Here is a 27369-nt window from a genome sequence, read left to right on the forward strand (position 1 = left end):
TTTAAAATTAGGTAGTAGATAGTTAGAGCGTTCCAAATGCCCACGTCCGGCGAAAATCGCAGTTGGAATTCGGTCTCTCCGAAAGTTCTAAAGAGGAACACGGGGACTTTCCACGTTCCACTGCACACGAAAACCCTCGAAGTTGCTGAGGCCCTGATTGAACATGGCTACTCCGACCTGATATCCGTGCAGCTGACCAGTAAATTGAGCTGCAAGGCCACGTTTCATTCCCGAGACACTCTGACACGACTTTGCCGAAACGGTTTCCATCTCATGTCAGTGGAAGTGCGCGTCACTCAACTGGTGCCTGATTCCGTGGAAATCCAAATTCACGATGTGCCTATCTGGGTCCAGGACGACGTTATTATCGAAAGCCTGGGTGTCTTTGGATCGGCCGTTGGGCCTCTTCGCCATGGATTTGTCAAGACGAAGTCAGGGCTCGCCATTGCCACTGGTATCCGCTTCGCCACATTCTCTCTTCGCCCCAACATGCAGATTCCGTCGTATGTGAAAACATCTACGAACAACTTGTTTCGTGTACGCTACGAAGGCCAGCCTGCAACCTGTCGTAAATGCTCACAACCGGGACACATCGCTGCAGATTGCAAACTCGCCACAGGAACGACATACGCCAAGCGAACCGCGCACACCAGAACAAGCGCAACTGCAACTGTCGGAGGGCAACCTGGTGAACTTACCGTACAGACCGGAGTCCAAAACGAGTCGCCAGACTCGGCACGCTCCAGCAGAAGGCCCAGCACCAGCCCGAGTACTCTCTCGAGTACTGGATGTCGTACGAGTGCAACTCCTGTGGGGTCAAATGTTGGAGAACCCGCAGTCAGCACTGAAGTGCTCGAAACGGATTTGAATTTGAAAACTACGAAAGTCGATGAGGGGACTACTGAGGTTACTTCAGCGCTGAACAACCTGACAGATACTGAGCCAGACATGTCGTCCGCACAGGGATCGCTGTCAAGCATGACAGCACACCCCAGAACTCCCCTCGCGGACGTCGAAGTAGACATTGCAGAGCGAGATCTAGAACGGACAGAGCGACTCCTATCAGAAGTGGCATCAAACATCAACACCGAAGCGATCCACACTTGGTTCACGCCTGAACGACGAGGTAGGAATGCCAGCACTGAGTCCTCACCAGAGTTGGCAACTGGGGGGAAGAAGAAGGATTCCCGGAAACCAACAAATCTAGCTCCAGGCTCACGATTTAGTCCGCTTGCCAGAGCCTAATCGTGACTTGACAAACAAAAAAAACAAAAAAATGCAGAACTATAACTATAATGTAACACCCACAGCACCACCTACCTCCTCGACCCAGTCACTGCGCCTCCTGGTGACTAATGCTTTTAGCTTAGCAAACAAATTCGGAGAATTTGTCCACACTGTCACACACCACAATGTAGACATCGCTGTTGTGACCGAGACCAGGTTTGATGCAACTATCATGCCAGCTAACGAGATGCGAAAAGACCACCAACAATCTATTAGATCATGACTAGTTCACATTCCACGTTGAAAGTACTGTCCCTGAACATCTGCAGCCTCCGCCAGAAGCTGCAGGATCTAATGCAACTGGCCTCTACTTGTGTGCCCAATGTAATAGCTGTCTCAGAAACTTGGCTCGATGGTACAATTACAACAGCAGAAATGTCCATACCAGGTTACACCCTACATCGCCTAGACCGTTGCGGGAACTTGGGTGGTGGTGTGTGTATATACACTGATGTCGGACTGAAATGCCACCCCCGGCCAGATCTTGCCACACAGGATATTGAGTGCTGCTGGGTAGAGGTGAAGGCCCAGCCGAAGCCTTGTCTCATTGCCTGTCTGTATCGGCCACCTCATATGCGAGTGTCTTACTGGCAGGCCCTGGAAGCGACGTTCACTCGTGCGATGAGGGAGCCAAAGGATGTCATAATCTGTGGTGACTTCAATGTTGACTATAGCTGCCAGAGTGGTCAACTCTCCTATCTATCTGACATCGCGAATACCCTCGGACTGTCACAAAGTGTGAGTCAGGCCACAAGAATCGGAATTACGGGATCACAAACCACCCTGGACTTAGTATTTAGTACGTTGCTGTGCAGAGCCCCAACCATTGTCTCCCCAGTATCATTTAGTGACCATTCGGCTGTCATCTCTACCCTGGCAACCACTGCTGACTGTGCACCCCAGAGTGCTCAACCGCAGACTCGGCACCTCCGAGGCATCAACATGGAAATGTTTCGCAATGACCTCGTGGCTGCAAACTTGTGCTCCTTGGATGGATCGTGTGATGAGATGTGGACTCGATGGCTGCAGAAGTTCCTGGATATCCTAGACAAACATGCTCCTTTGAGGACCCGCCGCACCAAAACACGCAAACATGTTCCTTGGATGGATGCAAACCTGCTGGCCACAATATCTAGTCGAAACCGGGCCCACCGCAAATGGCTACGCACCTGCAACCCTGTGGACCATGAAGCTTTCCGCCAGACCAGACGTGATGTGAACCAGCTTAACCGACGACTCAAGGCCTGCTACTATCAGGATCAGTTTGCCAATGCGGAAGGTCAGCCAAGACAAACATGGAGAGTGATTAACCAGGTATCAGGCAGAACACGGACCCACACTGCTCCTCAATGCCCCCCGGATGAAATCGGCCAAGTGTTTGCGGACATCGTCACCGATGCGACTCGCCCAAAGGTGCTGTCCATCCCCTCTGGTCCGCATGCAAGTACTGATCTCTGCTGTTTCAAGCCAGTATCCATCGCATGTGTACGCAAGTTGCTCAGCAGTGTAGATACGACAAAGTCAACGGGCAGTGATGGCGTACCTGCTCTTGTACTAGCAGCATGCTCTGACCTCTTAGCTCCATCAGTAACTCTCATCTTCAACAAGTCACTTTCCGAAGGGAGATTTCCACTATCCATGAAACTTGCAAATATCACCCCTGTGTACAAGAGCGGCGACCCTACTAAGGCCACCAATTTCAGGCCTGTTTCTCTGTTGCCGATTATCTCAAAGATCCTTGAGCGCATCGTACATTCGCAACTCACTGAATTCTTGACCACCCACAGCCTCTACCCAGATTGCCAGTTCGGATTCCGGAAACAGCACTCAACAGAGGATGCTGTTGTGATGGCATCAGAGGCCTTTGCCAATGCCAAAGACTCCGGACTATCAACTTGCGCCGCCTTTGTTGACATGTCGAAGGCATTCGACAAGGTTCAACATGGCACCCTCATCCGCGACCTCTTCAGTATTGGTGTTGGTGGAAGTGCGCTGAATTGGCTGGCAGACTACTTAAGTGACCGGCAGCAAAGAGTTGTCATTGGGAACCAGCACAGCAAGGTATTCCAGCCCAGCAGTGGTGTGCCCCAGGGTTCCGTACTTGGTCCTCTGCTGTTTGTCCTCTATGTCCGTGGTGTGGCAGCTGAAGTGCAACCGTATGGTGTGCGGACAGTTCAGTTCGCAGATGACATCATGCTCTATATTAGTAGCAGGGACAAACATCAGCTGGAACGCAATATGTCTTCTGCAGTTACACACCTGGCCAGATGGCTTGCCAGCAGGAACCTGGTACTAAACGAGAGTAAAACCCAGATTTTGTTCATCCCTGCCCATCGTTCTGTGAATCCTCGTGTCAGCGTTATGTGCTCTGGAGTTCAGCTGGCACAAGTAGAATCCGCAAAGTATCTTGGTGTCCACATGGACCAAGATCTAAAGTGGACCACAATGGTCAACCAGATCGCCAAGCGAGCTGCCTGTAAAATAGCTGTCCTGTTTAGAAACAGGCGCTGCATGCCCCTCCCGTGCCGCATCACATACCTGAAGTCCCTGATCCTTCCTGACTTCCTGTATGCTAGCAACTGTTTCTCTGCTGGCCTCACCTCACATCAGCTCGAGCGCCTAGAGCGGCTACTCAAGCGCGCAGTCCGCTGTGTTTACAACGCTCCATTTGCATCACCATCTGCGCCGCTGTATTGCCAATTGCGATTGCACTCGCTAGAAGTTATGTACTGCCACAAGCTGCTTGGCTACACTTGGCGCTGCCTTCAGGGTAAATGCAGCACATTGCTTACCGATATGTTCAGTCCTCCTAATGCCGGCCGTGCTACACGTAGTCAGGGAAATCGAGCACTTAAATTTCCAGTCACTAAGACATCCGCTGGCACACATTCTGCCTCATTCCAATGTGTATCACTGTGGAACAGGCTCCAGCCCGACATCAGGAAAATCCCACAGTACCACCGATTCATGCGATCCCTCCCAGCACATGCTGCTTTTCAGTAATGCCACTGCCCGCTGTACTATTATTTCCTTTACTGGCCTAACTGGCTTTAACAAAGTAATACTTTACTACCCACTCTACTCAGTGTCATTACCTTCATTGGCCTTTTATAATTTATTCTCCTTTTTAGTCGATATCATGTAATTAGGCAAATTTGCCTGTTTGTTCTTCGACTCTAAATAAACAAACAAACAAACAAGCTAGACCGGAGGCTAAAGGATCAGTATTTTCAAGCTCGCCTACAGTCGGCCGGAAAGGATGGACGGAAGCTCTGGAATACGATAAACATGGTGACTGGACGAGCGAAAAGTTCAAGCCCACCACAAGTACCTGTTGGAATCCTCTCCCGCACTCTTGGCGAAGTTGTACATGACCCCGGACAACCAGACGCGCTGTGCGCCACCGCACCAGCCGAACGTGAAGCACCAGCATTCACGGAATTCGCGCCTGTTTCGACAGAGGACATTACGGCCCTTCTCCAGTCCGTTGACGTGTCAAAAGCGACTGGACATGATTACTTGCGGGGTATTGTCCTTAGAAACTCGGCATCAATACTGGCTCCTTTGCTCACCATGATTTTCAATACTTCACTATGTCAGGGGTGTGTTCCCCATCAGTTAAAAATTGCTAATGTGTCGCCGCTATTAAAAGGTGGCGGCCTTGACCCTTGTCAGCCTACTGCGTAACGACCTATTTCTCTACTACAAGTCGTTTCTCGCCTCCTCGAGAAGATCGTCAAAGCTCAGCTTACATCCTTTCTGACCGATCACAGTATTCTCCCTGACTCGCAGTTCGCGTACAGGAAGAACCACAGTACGGAGGACGCTCTTGTGCTAGCTGTCAATCGCTGGCTGAAAGCGCTGTATGAGCGCAAACTCACAGGTGTGATATTCGTGGATATGTCGAAGGCTTTCGACTGTGTCAAACACACCATCTTGGCACAGGAGCTATCCGACATTGCGGTCGGCGGTACTGTTCAGCTATGGTTCACTAGTTACCTGAGTGAGCGGCTTCAACGCGTAGTTGTGGGCGGAAATTGCTCGGAATGCGTCGCATGCAGTCGAGGGGTGCCGCAAGGATCCGTCCTCGGCCCCCTCCTGTTCACACTATACATCCGTAACCTTCGATACTGCTTGCCCCAGCAGTTCACAAACCAGGAATTTGCAGACGACATTGCAATTGAAGCATCGGGCAGTTGCGAACAAGTGTGCTCTTCTCTAAGCACAGCCATCACTGGCCTGTCGCAGTGGTTGGAGGACCGCGGACTAATGCTGAACCAAAAGAAAACGCAAGCTCTGTTGATTACCCTAAGAGGCCCAGCCCCTGACACAAATAACATTCGAATTCGATGTGGGAATGCAGCCCTTGCAGTTGTGGAACAAGCGCGGTATCTGGGCGTAATGGTAGATGGGCAGCTCTCCTGGGAGCCTCACGTCAATCACACAATCCAGCAGGTGCGGAAGCCAGTAGGTGCGCTGTGGCGGAGCCGCCGAAGCCTCACCCTGGCGTCAAAGATCCTGTTTTACAGGTCGATGATCCAGGGTAGGTTGTCGTACGCTTCCAACGCCTTTTATCAGTCACTTCAAATTGGCAACATGGAGCCCCTCACACGTCTAACCAAGTGTGCTATCCGCGGCTTCTTTGGTCTGCCACCGTGGTCGCGCACGAGCTCGATCTTTGAACAGCTCCGCCTCACCACCCTGGAGGACATGTTTAACATTAAGCTCCTCATCTTTGTCCGTCGTTGTCTGTTCTCCCGAGCTAGCTCCCTCTTCACCAGCTTCTTCGTGAGAGTTACTGGTGACCGCACTCGGGGAGCAGCACATCACCTCGTTCGAGTACCATTTTGGCACGGTCCTGCAGGTCGAACGACCATGCAGTTCATCGGCGCAGTCCTGTGGAACCAGCTCCCGCCTGATCTCCGTTCCGAGCCCAGCCACCTTCAGCTCTGTGCCCTGCTAAAAGCGCATCATGGCTCCGTTTAAATGCTTTTCGGCTAGTGTGTTTCTGTGGTATATCGGACTGAAGAAAAGTAAACGTGTTTTGCAATAATATACAAGTATGTATGAAGCTATTTTGTATATAGTATGTTCCCATTCCGTTTTTGCTTTGGTGTAGCCCTGAGGTTGATTTGCTTGTTAAATTTTATTTCTACCCTTCCTCTCTCCGTACTTCTGCCCCCCCCCCCCCCCCCTCTCTCTCATTCCTTCTGTCGTCCACATGTATCAAAGGAGGCGAAATCGCCTGTTTGTGGTGCGAAGTTAAATAAACTTCTACAACAACAACAACAACCTCTTTCTCCTTTCTTACACTATTATCTCTTATTGGCCACTAGGCCTCCGCCGAATGTTTTTTTTTTTTTTTTTTTTTTTACTAGAGCCACGTAAACCCGTCATGTGTGTGAGCCATGAATAAGGGGAGTGGTGGCGTGGTCTGGGATGCTCTGCCGACCTTGGGTCTCGGCTTCATCACAACCAGGCGCGCCAATAGCAGAGAGAGAAAGAGAGAGAAACTTAGACAGAAAGAGAGAGAGAGAGAGAGAGAGAGAGAGAGAGAGAGAGAGAGAGAGAGAGAGAGAGAGAGAGAGAGAGAGAGAGAGAGAGAAAGAGAGAGAGAGAGAGAGAGAGAGAGAGAGAGAGAGAGAGAGAGAAAGAGAGAGACAGAGAGAGAGTGAGAGAGAGAGAGATAGAGAGATATAGAGAAAGAGAGAGAGTGAGAGAGAGAGAGAGAGAGAGAGAGAGAGAGAAAGAGAGAGAGAGAGAGAGAGAGAGAGAGAGAGAGAGAGAGAGAGGGAGAGTGAGGAGAGAGAGAGGAGAGAGAGAGAGAGAGAGATAGAGAGAGAAAGAGCGGGGAGGGTTGGGGAGCAAGAGAACTAAATAAGAGAACTAAATAAAGTATTTTTTTAAAAATGAGAGAGAGAGAGACGAGAGAGAGAGAGAGAGAGAGAGAGAGAGAGAGAGAGAGAGAGAGAGAGAGAGAGAGAGAGAGAGCGGGGAGGGTTGGGGAGCAAGAGAACTAAATAAGAGAACTAAAAAAGTATTTAAAAAAATGAGAGAGAGAGAGAGAGAGAGAGAGCGCGAGCGGGGAGGGTTGGGGGCAAGAGAGGGGGAGAGAACTAAATAAAGTATAATTATATAATGCGTAAGGGGTGCACATTCAGATCCAGAGAAAAGAGTAAGCAGGGCACGAGGCGTATGGCAATATGCAGCAGTGTGTGGGCAGATGTGCATACATCTTACAAAGTGTCAGTGGCCCAGTGCCATTGCTGGGCACGGAGGTGCCGGAAGACAGACACTTTGAAACTTTGCAGCCGTTTCCGGTCAGGTGGCTGGCTGAGGATGGCGGGTGGCAGGGCATTCCATACAGGGACAGCACAGGCGGGGAAATCTCTACGGCAACTTTCCCGGCTATTGACAGGTAGCCCTGTCTCAAGCTGGTAGTTATGCATGTCGAGACAGACGAAAGAGAGACGAGTGGGTCGAGCATGGGCTGGTCGGGGGGCTTGAGAGGGAGGCAAGAGCTGACGAAGTGGGCTGGTAGGATTGGAGCACAGTAGCTCGTACACGCAGCTACCATGCGCCGGATAGACAGGCTTTGCAGCATTGCGCCGGGGCCAATCAAGTGAAGGGCTGAGCGCTGCGTCTGGTCAAGTCGCTGCAAGTGACAATCTGCTGCGCCCATCCAGACCAATGGGCAGTACTCCATTACTGGGCCTACAAACCCACGGTACACTGTAGCTCGGCTGCGAGAATCCAGGAGCGGCGAGGCCTTCCACAGGAGCCCGAGACGCTGGCGTGCTCTGATGGCGATGGTACGGAGGTGGTTGCGGTGGGAAAGTTGGCTGTCCAAGGTTACCCCAAGAAGCTTGAGGTTACTCTCTCCATTCAGGGGGACACCCGCAAACTGTACTGCTGGGAGGTCCCAGGCGGGGCGGTGATGGTCAATAGTCATGGCCTGGGACTTGGCTGGCTCGAACGCAATTCTCCAGCTGGTGCCCCAATCCACAAGGGCATCGAGAGCATTTTGCAGGATTGTCGAGCTGTGGTCAATGGTATCCATGGTGGACAGGCACTGAAACAGCGTTGTGTCGTCGGCATAAGCGGCCAGATCTACACCTGGTGGAAGGTGGTCATCGGCATCGTTCGTGTAGAGGAGGAACAGTGTCGGTCCCAACAAGCTACCTTGCGGAACGCCGGCTGTGATGCGGTGTGGGCTGGACGACTGCCCACCAACGACAACACTCAGGCGCCTGTCCAGCAGGTAGTCCCTCAACCATGCAAAGAGCATGCCGGATACACCGTACTGCTGGGCTTTGTGGATCACACCTGGGTGGGAGACTCGATCGAACGCTCCAGCAATATCCACAGCAACAACCCGCACAGCTCCGCCCCCTGCAGCCACGGTACTCCAACGATGGTGTAGTAGGGTAAGGAGGTCCTGCGTTCCCAGGCCGGAGCGGAAGCCGTACTGGTTAGCGGTGAGGATGTGCCGCCGCTCAAGGAATCCCATAAGGCTACGATTGATGATAGCTTCCATGACCTTTGACAGTATTGGCAGCAGGGATATGGGTCGGTAGTTCTTTATTGCGGACTTCGAACCCTTCTTGTGCACAGTTACAACTGAGGCAAGCTTCCACAGTGACGGTTGCCGGCCTTGGCGGAATGCTTTGCTGAAGAGCTGGGCCACAGGCCTGCACATTTCCTCACAGCACTGCTTCAACACTCGTCCTGGTACACCATCCGAGCCAGTGGCTTTGGACGGGACAATCTTCCTCAGTTCACGGCATACCGTTCGTGGCCTAAAGTGGATGGTACTCAGACAAGCATCAGATCGCGGGCGTACTTACGGGAGGTTGCTGGCATCAAGGTCATCACCAAGGCTGCATTTCGCTGAAAAGTAGCGGGCAAAGCTCTCTGCTTTGTCCTTACTGGTGGTTAGCTCCTCGCCGTTTTCCTCCTTGAGGGTAGGGATATCATGGCTACGCCCACACCCACCGGCACGCTTGACAGTGGACCACCATTCACGACTGGATAAACCACCTGCTGCGAGCCTTCGACGGATGGCTGCTGTATGGGTATCTTCAGCTCTCTGAAGGCATGCTGAGGCAGTGGCTGTGGCTTGGGTATAAGCTAGTTGGAGTTGTGCATCCGCTGGATGCAGACGGAGTCGCTTCCATGCATTTCGCTTCCTCTTGGTGGCTTCGGTGCACTCTGGTGTCCACCACACTGGGTCGGTACTGTGCAGCTTGAGGCTCTTGGACGGGATGAACGTTGTCATGCCCTCAGAGATCCTGCCAGTCAGCCGCTCGCATGACAGGTCAATGTTGTCAGTGATGATAGAGGACCAGTCTGTTTGCCGGAAGAAGTGCTTTAAACGTGGCCAGTAAGCCAAATTATAGCGCCACACGCACCTCGAGGTTGGAGGCTCCCGGTGTGGTGGAGCACGCAGGAAGTCGGTAATCACACTGGCATGGTCAGATCGGCCGAGAGGTGGGTGCACAGTAGACATGACCGGGGTGTCAAAGTCGGAAAGGGCCAGGTCCAGGGTGTTATTGCCCCTGGTTGGCTCAAGCACGTGTTGGGTGAGGTGATGAGCAGCACTGAGCTCCTCCATTGCTTCGCCAGCAGGTGTTGTCTTTGTACTATGAAGCCAGTCGGTGCTGTGGACGTTGAAGTCTCCAGCAAGGATCAACTGGGTACCATGACATCGGGCAGCATCGAGAGTGCGATCAAGGTACTCCATGAGGCTGGTGTCACCCTCCGGAGCACTACCAGGCCTGTACAGGGCAGCAACAACAGCTGTTCGGCCACATCGCAGACGGACGGTGAACCATATGATCTCCTGGTTGTCACGGGGAACCATGCCTAGCTCAATAGCCGCTAGGTCGTTGCGCACCCAGACAGCGACACCACCTCCTTGAGCCGTCCTATCCAACCGCATTCGAGGGCCATAGCCAGGGATGGCAGTCTCGGCTTGTGACATTTTTTCCACCGTGAGCTTGGTTTCGGTAACGATAGCGATGTCGGGAGAGTGGAGTGCGAGAGCATGGCGGAAGTCACCAAATTTGGAGGCTATGCCAAAGGCGTTCGTTAGGTACAGTCGGAGCGTGTTGGTCGTGCTCGTGCTGGTCATTCCGAGTTGATAGATGATCCCTTGATGGCACCAGACGATTCATCAGCTGGGCGTGTCTCAGTACGGATATTTGGCAGTAGGCCACTTAACAGATCCATTGCCTCATCATCACCCGCAGGTGATCGGGATTGTGGGGAAGTAAAATCATACTTGTCGAAATTCCATAGACGTGAGTACAGAGGTCTAGGCCAGAACTCTCTCGAATTCACTCGTACTGCACTCTTAGCATCCAGAACAAGGCGTGCCGAGGAGGACCTTTCCTTTTTGAAAATTTTGCATTCGTAGATCTTGACGTTCACTTTGGCTTCACTTGCTCTGATGGTCACAAACTTAGCAATATTTTCAGGTACTGCACTGCAGGGAAGATTGCCAACGAACATCACACACTTCCTTCCGACAGGCTTTCGTTCACAAACAAGTTCCCATACTCCACTGTCTTTGTTGTCCTCTTCGAAATTAGAAAGTAAATCACTCTGCGCTGGGATGGAGGCATTTTTTGAATTTCCGAGCTGCGATACGATTGTGCTCTCAGGAGGAGTGTGTGTGTATGTGCCGGCATAATTTCGGGAATTATCGGTGTGATTTTTAAAACGGGAATTATTGGCAATTTTTGTGGAATAATCGGTAAAATTTGAGCAATGCCCCCCTTTTTTCAATTTTTTTTTCCATTTATAACACCCTGATTTGTACCAAAAGCGAAAAAATGCTCATGATCCTGAAGTAAGTTGATCGCCTGGTATTTCAAAAAAGAAAGAAAAAAAAGCTTCCAGCCGAGTTTCACGCGAACCGTGATTTTTTGCCCGTACAAGTGGCAAAAACCCGTACGCGGTACGATATCTGCAAAAAGGGGAAGAAAAAAAGAATTATTGTGAGAATTATTGGTGGAATTAACGGGAATAATCGGTCAAAATTTTGAGCAATGCTCAAAAGAATTATCGGTAAAAATACGAGCATATTCCGCGGAGGCCTATTGGCCACTAGTGCACTGGCTATCGTGAGAATAAAGATTTGAAACCTGCATTTCATAGTCGTGGGGTCCGTGTTAAGTCCATAGTGACTTGTTCAAACTATCGTAACTCACTCAATACTTGGTCGATTCTCACAATCGAAACATGTATCTGCAAGAGAAAACTCTCAGCTGGCGATACATACAATCGCCGAAGCAATACGACTAACGGGAGTTGAGATATGCGACTAGACACGGAAAATTTCAACTCTATTTATTTAGCAGTCTGCTGACAGCATATTTTCCATCGTGGATCATTTTTGCGCTACCGGCTGCCATGGAAACAAGATTCAAATGGATCCCATGAGTCCTTACAAAAACATTGAGCTCGATACGAGCAAGGAGACCGAAATGGCAGCTGAATAGTTGAGCTCGGTTAGTCTTGGCCGTGCTCAAGTCTGTCGAGCGCGTTGATGAAGTTTGCCAGACTGTAGCACGGGGTGTTGGTTTCGCTCTGGGCCTTCGTCTCAAGACCTTTCCAGAAAGCTCAAGATCATGGAATTCGTCCAAGGGAAGGTAAAGTTATCGATCCTTGAGCAGCTAGTACTTTCATGGGAAAATGCGACTTTTACAGGTGTTGACGTGGGGCGCGTTCAGGTAGCGTCGTGCTAAAGAGGTTAAACCAGGTTTATTCCCGTAGCTATGCAGAAGACGTTACTTCAGTAACGTCTGGCGCTAGCCAGGGTCCACACAGCTTTAATTTGGTATTTGTTTGTGTGTTTGTTTGTTTGTTTGTTTGTGTCACGCCTGGCGCTATCCCGTATCTAACGGCAAAAAATCATAGGGATGTTATAAATTTTTCAATTCTCCTATTTTTTCAGGCATATCCTGGGATTCGAACCCGCACTATCGCCCTACATGCATTCCCCCATACACTTCGCATTCATACCCATTCCTCCAAGTTGCTTCACGTTATGATCTTGCGTTTGAAAGCCCCATTTGAATATTGCGCAGCTGTATGTGGCCAGCTGTGTTTGATGGTACGGTACGGGAGACGGTGTCGTATTACCCTCGATCGTACCTGTCCCGTACCTATCCCTACCGTACCGTACCATCAAAGACGGCTGGCCACAATGCATATTCAAATAGGGCTTTCAAATGCAAGATCATAACGTGAAGCAACTTGGAAGAATGGGTATGAATGCAAAGTGTATGGGGGAATGCATGTAGGGCGCGATAGTGCGGGTTCGAATCCCAGGTTATGTCTTTAAAAAAAAGGAATTTTTTAAAGACCGGGGGATGCATGCAGGGCGCGATAGTGCGGGTTCGAATCCCAGGTTATGTCTTAAAAAAAGGAATTTTTTAAAGAATTTATAACATCCCTATGCTTTTTTTTTGTCTAGGTCATCAAGGCAAAAAAGCATAGCGTAGGGCCCTGAGCTTCCAAGCTCTCTCGTTTTTATTTTTATTTTTACAAAGACCACTTAAATGCCAAACATGAGATGCAGCTAGGGTTTTACTGCACAGCTAGCTAATACATGAGCTGGGATCAGCTAAAATAAACAAGCTTTTGCCCAAAAGTAGAGCAATCCTGTTTTAGAGAGTTGCGCCGAACTGGTCGTTTTCAAAGAAGAAAGGAGAGGGATCCTTCCTGATTCGAGTCTCTCATGTAATCTCAATTCGGATCACCATCAGGTCCAGATCATGTGCCCTTGAGGTTTGGTACTTTGCATCGAGAAGGCTCCAACATCCTACGCTGTGCACGCGGTGTTGCGCTCTGTTTTTCGCAAGGCGCACAAAAAGAAAGCGCGAAGCGTTTTGTGAAAGGGGAAGCTGTTGGGTGGAGTTGGTGTGAAAATGTCCGTTATTTTAAAAAGTGCTGAACCGACCCCGTAAAGCCTGAGTGCACCAGCACAGAACAAAATTTAATGTGTAAGGTGATATCGTATGCCTCATGTCATGGGGTGCAAGCCCAATGCACTTTTAAGTCAGGTGCAAAGCAAAAGGAGTTGATCCTGCATGCCTGTGCCTTTCACAATCAGCAGAAACGCTGAAATTGATTATTTATTGCATGACTGGACTGATGTCATCATGTACCCAAGCACTGCTGGTTTACTTGCATTTTAGCTGTTTGGCCGGAATGGATCCTGCTGTGCGGCCTTTGGTGAACATTTCCTGCGCTTGTGGAGCAGCGGAAAAGGACCATGCTTATGCATTGTTCCCAGTTTGAAAGTTGAGAGTTGACTTCCGTGACTTGGAAAAGGAATAGAGAGCGTCAAAGGTTTGATTTTCGAGTGCTTGTCGCAAGTGTAATCAGCCATGGCCACTCCCCCCACCCCCCCCCCCCCACACACACCCACGCACGAGCAGGTGGTTTTGCAGGATCCTTGCACACAAGGTCTTTGTTCTCATGGTCTGTGTTTGTTCCTGATCTCTTTTTTATTATTGAAGGGCTGACGGGCGAAAGAGTTTGCGGGACAACAATGACCATAACAAGAACCACTGACCGCCGATTGAGTTACACTTCAGGGCAAGCACTGTGCAGCCGTCACAATGGCACGATTCTCTCTGAAACGTCGTTCCGGGATGGATGCGCAAATGGCTTGACAGACGCTATCAGAGTGGCGTGGAGAGGATTACCTGACAAGAATATCACAGCGTTGACTACATTTGGTATCAGAGTAGACCTGTCTCGCCATTTCCTCGTAGTGTGCGAATTTCGTAAGTCCACCTTCAATCTCTTTAGAAGAGAGACTTCTTTTCCTTACACAAGCCAGCTTAAAAAAAAGCTGATAATGTGGTTTTAAAACCCTTTACCGTAAATAGGATGAATCCGTTAAATTTGACACAGTTCACCTACCATCGAAAAACCCATGTGCTGCACATCAGTTCTTTGGCCTGAAAATCACGATTGAATGCGCTCCCTCATAAAAGCAGATTGTGAAATACTGAAAATTTGAAGAAGAAGCGCATAAAAAGAATACACTTGAGGCCTATAGTCGATTCATAAAAAGATGGACTTCTAGGTTATGGCCATAAATGGGTTAATCTTTCAGTTTTCTTAGAATTCGTGTTCTGCAATCCCTTGTGGAATCCTCTTCCCATTGTGTTTCTCACGTGTATTTCTCCCAAAAACAAGGCCTAACAAGAATAGGATTTCGGCCAAGTTTTCTAGTACTGAATTAGGAAAACCATGAAAATCCAGGCCATTTGACTCCGCCTGAGACAGTACATTGCGCGGTTTGAACCCCAGTTGAGGTACCTTTTTTGGACCCTTTTTCAATTTTATAATTTCGCATCACTTCACTGTGTACGGTAAAGTCACGAAAAATCGCCATTATTTGTTCGGTTTGCATGGACGCGATGATTCATGTGATTTTGTTTCCTGATGTTGAGCTTTCTGCTCCGCCAATGCTGTTCTTCAAATCTGTCGCAATCAATTCTCTTCTTCGTACCTTTCTTCGGGAATTCAGTTGTGGCTTTGGGGCCTTGTTTTTGCCTCGAACCATAGCTCCACCAATCTACCCTCTAGAGTTGCAGTCCAGGGATCCATGGTCCTTGGAGAAAATCAAACTGAACTGTTGGATAGACAGATACTGTCAAAACCACAGCCAAGGCGAAGGTATACACATAGAAACAAGAGAGAACATCGATATCAGTTCCTCGGCCTCATGTCCACTACATTGTGTGCTCCAAGTGATCTCAAAATCTTTTTTTAATTCCGCCCTTCAGCAGCTTGTAAAAGCTGTGGCTCAAACAAGCAGAAAAACGGCAGAAAGTCGCCGTTCAGCCATTTCCATGGTAATAGTGACGTACACAAGTGATTTTTTGGCTGAATGGCGGAATCGAGCTCAGGTGACCATGGCCTGACAAACAGTTCACTAACAGCATTGAACACAGCCCTTCTTTCACTTTGTGAATACAATAGACCAATTAAAAATGACTAAATTCTGCAGGGATCGACCTGCAATCTGGGGGAGCTAAGCCGAAAGTATGTCATCACTGCATCTGTCGCTATGGCAACGTCAGCATACCATTGGCGATTTGGCGAGTTTGACTGATCGTATGCAAGCAAGAGAAACGCCTTTCGAACTGATATCCTCCGATTTTCTCAAGTCAAACTGCGCTGCAAAGCTGAGATCCACGCGCTTCAGTGGATGTCGATCATGTATGCGCCGTGCCAAAGGGGAATACCCTGGCACGCTTCTCAAAAAACGAAGTCATGAACAAAAAATCCGCGTTCCCTTTGGCCCGTGATTTCCGTGTTCATGTTGTTGCCGCTCGTATGCAAGCAAGAGAAAAGCCTTTCGAACTGATATCCTCCTATTTTCACAATTAAAACTGCGATGCAAAGCTGAGATTGATGAGCTTCAGTGGATGTCCATCACGCATGCGCCGTGCCAATGGGAAATACCCTGGCACGCTCCTCAAAAACGAAGTCAGGAACAAAAAAAGTCACGTTCCCTTTGTCCCGTTATTTCCGTGTTCATCTTGTTGCCGCTCAAAGAATTCTCTTCCTATCGCGAAGAACGTTATACCCCGGAAAGATGAGGTCAACTACTTTCCAACGGTGGATTGAATGTCGCGATGCATTTATGTTTGACGAAGTTACGAAAGTTTGTACACTGGTCTATGCACTGCGATATATAGAGCATTTGTTTTGTTTTGCGATATATCGCACATTTTTTTTGCTAGTTTACTCGTACGTAGTGGATCAGTGTAGCAGCACGGCTGGAAAAACCGCTCCCAGGCAGGACTTAACCAGGTACCTCTCGTATCTCAATCATGGTCTTCGACCAACCCACTGTGTCAACTGGGAACTTGTGGCCAGGCACAAGGGGTACATGGATGCAGCTAATGGGGTCGTTTTCGGCACTTGTGCCAGTGGTTGTGAGACGTATCCACTCAGCCCCACCGTTAGGCGCTGCATCTGCCCCTAGGGTTTGTCGGTTGTTAGCGGCCTTTGTCCCTTCGGGAACGGACACGATAATGTACTTTACTTAGGGAATCAGGTCATGCATAAAGCGCGAGTTAACTCGTACTCAGCACGCAAAGGGTTAAGGTTCTTCATCATATGCCCGAGTCCCTTTCTAGGATCGCTCTTTATAATGTATTATGTTACCCTCGACCAGACCTCTCCTAGAAAGACCACGAATCATGATGTGCTGTCTTATCCATCATATTCGACTTTTCAAAATACAGTCAAATCTGTCGTAAGCGACCGCCCCTTGGTGCAAGAAAAAGCGGTCGCTTACGGCAGATGGTCTCTTACGGCAGATGTATGGTAAATCCGGCATACCAGGTATATGCTTTCATGTACTCAAATCGACGAGAATAATGTGATTTTTTATATCATTTTATTGGATATTCAACGACGACCATACCCATAGTATGCGTATGCGACACGGCAGTAGATCGACACTGCCTGGACTTGAGAGCTACAGCACAGCCTCAGTACACATGCCTTGGTACAGGCCAGGCGCCAGTCGATCGCACTTGCAAGACAGCGCATTTTCACACTTTGCAGTTGACAGCGCACTGGTAAGTACAATTTCGCACCTAAGTCCTTACTGAACCTGGGTCGCGGTCGCTTACAGCAGATTTGAATGCAGCCACCGTGCATGAAAATCGCGGTCGCTGGTCGCGCAAAGCAGATGGTCGCTCTGGACAGATCAGTTTGTATGTGAAACCGTCGGTGCACGGAAAATCGGTCGCTAACGGTAGATGGTCGCCTACAGCAGAGGTCGCTAACGGCAGATTTGACTGTACCGGGCAACTTAATCCTCATTCCGAGGTTGTGGGCTCCAAACGGACCCCAGGGGTCTGGTTTTTGGTATATCTTTATTTTCTTTCATGATATCAGGATGAAATTACAGGTATTCCTCAAAAACTATATGAGAGAAAATCAAATTGTCTGTGTTAGAAGTTCTTGATTGGTTTAAATTTTATTTCGGAAATCATGCATGGGGTCCGTTTGGACCCCAGAAACCTATATCGTAGTCAGGTACAATAGGTGGTATGTTGTTGATCACCTATGGCTTAGCTCTCCTCAATTCATTCTAACATGGATATTTTGGGACCAAATCAGAACCCTGAAATCCTCTTCCACTTGAACAGCAGGAGTGCCTAAGATAACCTCGACAAATTGTGTACAACATACACCTCAAAGCGAAAGACTCAACGGTGCCTCCCGGGGCAATTTTTCTACCCATAAGATGTAGCCTGCAGGATATATCATCGGGTTGTCCAACAAGCCTGCCTGCATCACCAATGAGAAGGCATCCAGGCATCTCATTTTCTTGGGGCAGCTCGATACCGATTTTGTGAATGCTCGTATTCAGTGTCGCGTTGACACATGTCACGAAAGCCAGGGAGCTTTGATATTGCTTAGATTTCCAGAACTTTCTTCACCTGGTGCTGCTCCAGGACAAGGCAGTCGCCGAAGGTGCCCACTGTGACCACAAACAAGGTCAGGTCCTTCCTTGCATATTACGTTTTCATCAATCGTTGAGCACACGGCATTGTTCTGTACAATCTGCCATATGTCGGGAGTCCAGGGGAATATTTTGCTTCCGCCTCGTGAATGGTCTACAAGAGCTTCATAAGGGACTATACAACCCAGTATATTCTTCAAACTATTTGGAGAATCAAACATACGTATCCGGGGTGCGAATGGAATCCGCATTCGTGTCCATTTATCTAGCCTGTTTGAGCAGCAGTTGCCCAAATATCTAGTTCCAGTTCCATAAAAACAACGCAGTTCGTGAATGTGTGTCAGAGAAGAAAACATCTGTGTGTGCCAACACAAACATTATTCGTGTTGTTCCACATTCCACCACTTTTCCGCGATATAATCGGAAAGACTCAATTGCTGGTTTCGTGTCTCCTTCACGTCATACTCCACCTTTCTGCTGAAAAACGTAGTTAGTTTTCAGCAGTGATGTACGTGAAGAGGAACACAAGAAAAAAAACTCTTAAATAGGTCTGAGCTCATGGATACTCAGCGAAATACGGTTGGGGTCCGAACGGACCCCAATATACTGGGAATGTACGAAACAAGTCAACATGAATGAGGGTTTAACAATTGGCGGGGTGCATGAACGCTACGGCAACGTGAGCATACAATTGGCGATTTGGCAAGCTTGGCTTATCATACGGAAGCGAGATATATGCCATTCAAACCAATATCAAATTCTCTTTATTCAGGACCCTACTTGAAACGTCGATACCGTTGCCCTTTAACCCCTATGGAGCCCTTACATTCAAATCTGGTATACCGTCGATTGACTAAAACGCTCGTAACTCACTCAAAACTGGACGGATTTCTAAGAAGCCGAAGAGCTCAGCTTTCTAATGCAACAATCGCCGAAGACCTACGATGTCGCGTTTCAGAAATATCTCGCTCTACATTTCAGTCACGGGAAAAGTCGAACTTTTTCGCAGTGACTGGCCATGATTTCGGGATTTCTCCTTGAATTACATGCTCCCTGCACATGGCTAGCTTAAAATTAAACTCAGTGCAAAAATGTCACTTATTGAAACACCATGAATTCTGTCAAAAATAACAAATTTGATTATTGGATAAACAACCTACTTCTATTCTTTGCCCATTTTTTTAGCATGCCTTCCTCGACAAAGTGATCAAATGGAGTCTAAACCAACGGCTAGTGATATCTCTTGTCGATACGATGGTAAGCACCGTGCAGCAGAACCAGTGTGCGGAAGCACACAGAGGCAAGCAAACATATTCAGGGACTGGATTCTTGATAATCCGTAGGATCTTTTCAAATACTCTAACTGATTTGAAAAAAACATCTCGCTGCTTTTCTTTTTCACCCCCCACCCCCATCCCCCCCCCCCCCTGGAACCACACAGTTTTTTTTGTCATCTACGTCTTTCTTGTCATTGTTATCTGCCAGCAACAAAAACAAAACTAAAAACCTGTTTTACTATCCTTGCCTGTCTTTAAGCACATCGATGACTTCTGTTCCATACCCAGTGTATCGTGAAGAAATAATGACCCTCGCTCACTCAAATAAAAACAAGTCTCTAGGGGCCTCTACACATAGACAAGCATCAGATTCTATTTTCATTAGCCATTCTTTTTAATTTTTCTCCAAGGCGTTTACCACGATGGCAGTGAGTTAAACTGACTGCCATAATTAATATTATATGACTGCTACCTGTTGGTTTCGTTGTGTGTGTGTTTGTGCGGGTGTGTGTTCGTGTGTGTTTGTGTGTTTGTGTGTGTGTGTGTGTGTGTGTGTGTGTGTGTGTGTGTGTGTGTGTGTGTGTGTGTGTGTGTGTGTGCATGTGTGTTTATGTCACTGCAGAGCTTATTGGCAACAGAATTTGCAGAGCATCTGGTAGCATAACTAGAATATCAATTCCTGGCCTCAAATTGAATTACACTTCTGCTCAAGCACTGTGTAGCAGGCACAATGGTAGAATCCTCTCTGAAGCGTCGTTCCACGCTTTGTGCTCGGTTGGTTTAACCAACATACACGCAATTGCATGGAGAGGATTGCCAAAAGGAAATGTAGCACGTAACTCCAACGGCCAGGAAAGTGGCCTGGCTCAGTTTTTGCGTGTTGTGTGTGAAATACGTAAGTCGGTCTTCATTTTCTTTAGTAAGGCCGTCATCACACCACGTTCTCCGACTCCCGTTTACGTCTACGTCTATGGTGAAAAAACCAAAACGGGTGGTCGTGTCATCAGACAGGCACAGTACTTGACGCGTACACGCAGTCAGGTTTTGTGGAGAAATTTGAACCCACGTACATCGAAGTACAGGGTCGCTCGGAAAAAGGCTGGGGGAGATACGCACGTTCATACAAAAAGTCGTATACCCCCCCTCTCCATACCACGTCCACGTCTCCCGTTTCCTCTGCTCCCGTTTTCACCCCGTATACGGATCATCATGACAACCGACCAAAAACTCCTTACGTGGACGTAGACGCAGCGCTTTGTACCATGGTGTGATGACAGCCTTAGGGTTGTGTGTCTTCAAAATTGTGAAGGACGCCTCGTGCAGCTTCAATGAGGGTAATTCATTTACAGGCAACTTGTACACACTCAAATAAATACAGCACTTCTCACGTCAACTAATTTATTTAACGGTTCGATCGGCGTGGTGCATGAACGCCAGGGCAACGTGAGCATACAATTGGCGATTTGGCAAGTTTGGCTTATCATACGGAAGCAAGAGATATACCATTCAAACCAATATCAAATTCTCTTTATTCTGGACCCTACTTGAAACGTCCATACCGTTGTCCTTTAACCCCTATGGAGCCCTTACATTCAAATCTGGTATACCGTTGATTGACTAAAACGCTCATAACTCAATCAAAACTGGACGGATTTTTAAGAAGCCGAAGAGCTCAGTTTTCTAATGCAACAATCGCCGAAGAGCAACGATGTCGCGTTTCAGAGATATCTCGCTCTACATTTCAGTCGCGGGAAAAGTAGAACTTTTTCGCAGTGACTGGCCATGATTGCGGGATTTCCCCTTGGATTACATGCTCCCTGCACGGGGCTAGCTTAAAATTAAATGCTCGTAACTCAATCAAAACTGGACGGATTTCTAAGAAGCCGAAGAGCTCAGTTTTCTAATGCAACAATCGCCGAAGCTACGATGTCGCGTTTCAGAGATATCTCGCTCTACATTTCAATCACGGGAAAAGTCGAACTTTTCGCAGTGACTGGCCATGATTGTGGGATTTCTCCATGATTTACATGCTCCCTGCACGTGGCTAGCTTAAAATTGAACTCCGTGCAAAAATGTTACTTATTAAAACACCCTGACTTCTGTCAAAAATAACAAATTCGATTATTGGATGAACAACCTTCTTCTATTCTTTGCCCATTTTTTAGCATGCCTTCCTCGACAAAATGATCAAATGGAGTCTAAACCAATGGCTAGTGATATCTCTTGTCGATATGATGGTAAGCACCGTGCAGCAGAACCAGTGTGCGAAAGCACACAGAGGCAAGCAAACATTTTCAGGGACTGGATTCTTGATAATCACTAGGATCTTTGCAAATACTCTAACTGATTTGAAAAAAGTCTCTTTGCTTTTCTCCCCCCCCCCCCCCCCCCCGCCCCGGAACCACTCAGTCTTCTTTGTCATCTAGGTCTTCCTTGTCATTGGTATCTGCCAGCAACTAAAACTAAACAAAACACCTGTTTTACTATCCTTGCCTGTCTTTATGCACAATGATGAATTCTGTTTCGTACCCAGTGTATCCTGAAGAAATAATGACCCTCGCTCACTCAAATAAAAACATGTCTCTAGGGGCCTCTATACATAGACAAGCATCAGATTCTATTTTCATTAGCCATTCTTTTTAATTTTTCTCCAAGGCGTTTACCGCGATGGCAGTGAGTTCAACTGGCTGCCATAAATAATATTATATGACTGCTACCTGTTGGTTTCGTCGTGTGTGTGCTTGTTCGGATGTGTGTTCGTGTGTGTTTGTGTGTATGTGTGTGTGTGTGTGTGTGTGTGTGCATGTGTGTTTATGTCACTGCAGAGCTGATTGGCAACAGAATTTGCAGAGCATCTGGTAGCATAACTAGAATATCAGCTCCTGGCCTCAAATTGAATTACACTTCTGCTCAAGCACTGTGTAGCAGGCACAATGGTACAATCCTCTCTAAAGCGTCGTTCCAGGCTTTGTGCTCGGTTCGTTTAACAGACTTTAACAACGTTGCATGGGTAGGATTGCCAAAAGGAAATGTTGCACTTAACTCCAACTCGCAAGAAGCGAGCCTAGCGCAGCTTTTCCATGTTGTGTGTGAAATACGTAAGTCGGTCTTCATTTTCTTTAGTAAGGGTTGTGTGTCTTCAAAATTGTGAAGGACGCCTCGTGCAGCTTCAATGAGAGTAATTCATTTACAGGCAACTTGTACACACTCAAATAAGTACAGCACTTTTCACGTCAACTAATTTATTTAACGGTTCGATCGGCGTTGTGCATGAACGCTAGGGCAACGTGATCATACAATTGGCGATTTGGCAAGTTTGGCTTTTCATACGGAAGCGAGAGATATGCCATTCAAACCAATATCAAATTCTCTTTATTCTGGACCCTACTTGAAACGTCCATACCGTTGCCCTTTAACCCCTATGGAGCCCTTCCATTCAAATCTGGTATAACGTTGATTGACTAAAACGCTCATAACTCAATCAAAACTTGACGGATATTTAAGAAGCCGAAGAGCTCAGTTTTCTTATGCAACAATCGCCGAAGAGCTACGATGTCGCGTTTCAGAGATATCTCGCTCTACATTTCAGTCGCGGGAAAAGTAGAACTTTTTCGCAGTGACTGGCAATGATTGCGGGATTTCCCCTTGGATTACATGCTCCCTGCACGTTGCTAGCTTAAAATTAAACTCAGTGCAAAAAACGTCACTAATTGAAACATCCTGAATTCTGTCAAAATTAACAAATTTGATTATTGGATAAACAACCTTCTTCTATTCTTTGCCCATTTTTTAGCATGCCTTCCTCGACAAAATGATCAAATGGAGCCTAAACCAATGGCTAGTGATATCTCTTGTCGATATGATGGTAAGCACCGTGCAGCAGAACCAGTGTGCGGAAGCACACAGAGGCAAGCAAACATATTCAGGGACTGGATTATTGATAATCACTAGGATCTTTTCAAATACTCTAACTGATTTGAAAAAAACATCTCGTTGCTTTTCTTCCCCCCCCCCCCCCCCCCCCGCCCCCGAACCACGCAGTCTTCTTTGTCATCTAGGTCTTCCTTGTCATTGGTATCTGCCAGCAAATAAAACTAAACAAAACACCTGTTTTACTATCCTTGCCTGTCTTTAAGCACATCGATGACTTCTGTTCCATACCCAGTGTATCGTGAAGAAATAATGACCCTCGCTTACTCAAATAAAAACAAGTCTCTAAGGGCCTCTACACATAGACAAGCATCAGATTCTATTTTCATTAGCCATTCATTTTAATTTTTCTCCAAGGCGTTTACCACGATGACAGTGAGTTCAACTGGCTGCCATAAATAATATTATATGACTGCTACCTGTTGGTTTCGTTGTGTGTGTGTGGGGGGGGGTGTGTGTATGTGTGTTTGTGCGAGTGTGTGTGCGGGTGTGTGTTCGTGTGTGTTTGTGTGTTTGTGTGTGTGTGTGTGTGTGTGTGTGTGTGTGTGTGTGTGTGTGTGTGTGTGTGTGTGTGTGTGTGTGTGCGCATGTGTGTTTATGTCACTGCAGAGCTGATTGGCAACAGAATTTGCAGAGCATCTGGTAGCATAACTAGAATATCAACTCCTGGCCTCATATTGAATTACACTTCTGCTCAAGCACTGTGTAGCAAGTACAATGGTACAATCCTCTCTGAAGCGTCGTTCCACGCTTTGTGCTCGGTTGGTTTAACCAACCTATACAACGTTGCATGGGTAGGATTGCCAAAAGGAAATGTAGCACTTAACACCAACACGCGAGAAGCGAGCCTAGCACAGCTTTTGCATGTTGTGTGTGAAATACGTAAGTCGGTCTTCATTTTCTTTAGTAAGGGTTGTGTGTCTTCAAAATTGTGAAGGACGCCTCATGCAGCTTTAATGGGGGTAATTCATTTACATGCAACTTGAACACACTCAAATAAGTACAGCACTTCTCACGTCAACTCATTTATTTAACGGTTCGATCGGAGTGGTGCATGAACGCTAGTGCAACGTGAGCATACAATTGGCGATTTGGCAAGTTTAGCTTATCATACGGAAGCGAGAGATATGCCATTCAAACCAATATCAAATTCTCTTTTTTCTGCACCCTACTTGAAACATCGATACCGTTGCCCTTTAAAGGGGAAGTTAAGGCAAAAATTAAAATTCCACCAGTTGTAGTCTTCGGGGTGCTGAGTCGAATGGTCTTGGTCCGAGAAAGTTGAGACGCTCCCTTCCTACTTGAATCCCAATCGAACTCGCGCACTTCCACCCAAACTGGGTGACTGCGCCCTACTAGATGGGGATTTGTATGCAAAATGTCACTAAAAGCGCCATTTCGTTCTTATAAAAGCACGGATGACCGCGATCGGCCCATATGTTGTAGTCTTTTGGACGCTGAGTCGATTGGTTTTGGTCCGAAAAGGCTGCGATGCAGCATTCCTCCTTTATTCCCAATCGAACATGGTTGAACAAGCGGTCACGTGCTCCTGCGTACACCAGTCACCTGGTCACCGTGCCTACAGGGTCTTCATTTTCTTTAGTAAGGGTTTGCGTGTCTTCAAAATTTGAGGTTGAGGAATAGTCACTGTCAGGGATGCTACATCATCACCATCTTCATTCAGCTCCTCCGTCTCGACGTTTCCATAATCATCAATCTCATCATTGCCGTCCGCGTCACCTCCGTCAATCTCGCCATCCAATTCATCGCCGAGTTCCTTGTCGATTCTCTTCATTACTTCGTTCTTAGATCGTTGTTCAGTCGACTCCGCCTTTTGAATCATTCCCTGAACAATACGTCCAGTTTCTCCCTCAGAACCTGCAAAAGTCACTTTAGTTCCACAATTTCCAATGTACACTGTATCCTACCTAAAAGCTTATTTTCGTGTCGCTCTCATTCTGTGTACAGCTGTAAACTGTGCTGTACCTTCTGTTGGTAACGGCACTGCTGATAGCACCATGATCCGGTGGGGAAGCAATGTTTCCTTTTCATGCAATGAAGGCTTTTTGCTAGTCGGTGATGTCACATCAACTTGCACAGTTCATGGGAATCTCACATCATTACCGCTCTGTGAAGGTAAGTGCTGCTGCTAACACTAGTATAGGGCTGGCAACTGAAATCCGTCCCTGTGGCAGTGTGTAGTGCTGGGACTAGTGCTATCATAGTGGTCAGTGTTATGTTGTAGGGTATAGGCTATAGCATTACCGCCATCATACTATAGTGTAGAGTTTGGCACATTCCGTATCGTGTTATAAGCCGAGTGTCGCATCATGTAGAATCAGATTACAGATCTTCTGGAACCAAGCAGTTGCTCTGGCAAGCGTGGGCTACGGTACTACATTGGCGCAGTGAACCGGCAGTCAAGCATCTGGACGCTATGGCAAAGGGCCGGCCACCCAAGGAATTTCATCCTGACTTCGGACAAGACACGGGTGCCGGCTTCGACCTATGGCTGGAGGATGTGAACGACTACATGAAGATCTGTCAAGTTTCGACTCCAGAAGACACGAAGTGTCTCTTGTTGAATGTTGTGTTGTTGTATACTTTATTTATAGTGGAAATCAAAACAGGCAAAATGCCTAATAACATTGGACCCACTGTGAATAACATGTTAAAGGATATTGTGGAAAAAAGTAGATACAAGAGAAAAAGAGAAAGGAAAAATGACGGAAGGTTGGTTGCAACGAACCTGGCTGGTCTTGGGATCAGGAAGATTGTCATGGGTCTGGTTGTTCCCGCTCCAAGTGATGCAACACACGACGACCCAGGAGACACATACAAAGCCCTTACAGAGGCAGTCCGTGCTCATTTTTGCCCATCCAGGAACACGACGTCTGAGAGGCACAAGTTTCGGCAGATTAAACAGACGCCAGATGAATCTGTCTCCACCTTTGTTAGTCGGTTACGCGAGAAGGTGGAGTGGTGTGACTTTGCAGCGACAGACGTGGACTCGGTCGTCAACACACAGGTGCGTGACCAACTGATTGCAGGGTTGCGATTGCAGGAGCTGCGACGGGAACTGCTAAAGGAGACAAAGCTGACGCTAGCGGATGCCGTTTCGAAGGCTGTGACCCTAGAAGCATCTTTCTCTGACTGCAAGCTATACGAAAGTCGGACGAGTCCAGGAGGCTTGGAGACATCAGCGCCTAGAGGACCAGAATTGGCTGCTGTAGTTTTGGGCAGCGTCTCGGGTGGAATCGGAAGTGGCGACCGGCGCGCCATGGGGAAGACGTCCACCAAGAGCCTAGGATGCAAATACTGTGGTCGTGTACATGCCAAAGGCAAGCAATTTTGCTCGGCTGCACTTGTTAGGTGTCGGGACTGTGGCAAAGTAGGTCATTTCGCAGCAGTCTGCCTCTCCAGCAAAGCTCATGCGGTGCAGGATGAGGACAGTGAAGCCGCGCGAATTGTGTACGATTCGATTTACGCTTGCAGCGACAAGGCAGCCAGTGGTCAATTCACTATGACGCTCATGGTGAATGTCAGGCCGTGCGAGGGACTTCTCGATACCGGCGCAACACGGACAATCCTGACAGATGATGTGGTACAGCCCACTCGCTGCAGTGATAGTAAGCTGCGCACGTACAATGGCGGCGAAGTCAAGACGCTTGGCATGGCGGATGTCGATGTTGCCGTCGGGGAAAGGTCAATCCAATGCGAATGTTTCGTTGTACCGGCAGACCGGCGAACTGTACAGTTTGGCCAGGATGTTATCGCACAACTGGAGCTGCTGGTGAACACCCACCTGGCAGACACGGCATGGCTGGTGGACACTGCTCCCGCGTCCATCACCGTTGACCAGAAAGCACGGCCTGTGGCGCAGCCAGCTCGTCGTCCACCGTTCAGCCGCTGAGCGCCAAGGCTGACATCGAAAAGGAGCTGACGCGATTAGTGAATGCGGACATTATTGAACCAGTGAAAGAGGCGTCACCCTGGGTGTCGCCTGTCGTCCCTGTGCGTAAGTCGAATAGTTCACTCCGATTATGCGTAGATTATCGGCAATTGAACAAATCTATCATTAGGGAGCGGCACTGCTTACCTACTGTAGATGAGATCACGGGAGAGCTAGCAGGCGCGCAGGTCTTCTCAGTCTTGGATGCGGAATCTGGTTTTCATCAATTGGTATTAGAGGAAGAATCCTGATTCTTCACAACCTTTGCTTCGCATTGCGGCTTATACCGATTTTAGAGGTTGCTATTTGGCATCCCTTGCGCTCCTGAAATTTTTCAACGTGTTGTTTCTGACATCTTGGCTGGTTTACCCGGTATTACTGTCTATATAGACGACATCTCGATCTTTGGC

At 48.0% G+C, this 27369-nt stretch overlaps 1 protein-coding gene across 1 annotated transcript in view; it reads left to right on the top strand.

Annotated features, from left to right (window-relative positions):
* LOC135824414 (uncharacterized) overlaps positions 1-27369 on the top strand; it is a 43252-nt gene that overhangs the window by 2031 nt on the left and 13852 nt on the right. The window contains exons 4-11 of the mRNA XM_065337148.1: positions 13818-14087; positions 18986-19057; positions 19700-19972; positions 21243-21314; positions 21903-22175; positions 22871-22942; positions 23617-23889; positions 24976-25143. Coding sequence (XP_065193220.1) covers positions 13818-14087; positions 18986-19057; positions 19700-19972; positions 21243-21314; positions 21903-22175; positions 22871-22942; positions 23617-23889; positions 24976-25143 — 1473 coding nt within the window. The remainder of the gene's footprint in view (positions 1-13817; positions 14088-18985; positions 19058-19699; positions 19973-21242; positions 21315-21902; positions 22176-22870; positions 22943-23616; positions 23890-24975; positions 25144-27369) is intronic.

The sequence above is a fragment of the Sycon ciliatum genome, chromosome 9 (assembly GCF_964019385.1).
Source record: "Sycon ciliatum chromosome 9, ocSycCili1.1, whole genome shotgun sequence".
In the NCBI taxonomy this organism is placed as follows: domain Eukaryota; kingdom Metazoa; phylum Porifera; class Calcarea; order Leucosolenida; family Sycettidae; genus Sycon; species Sycon ciliatum.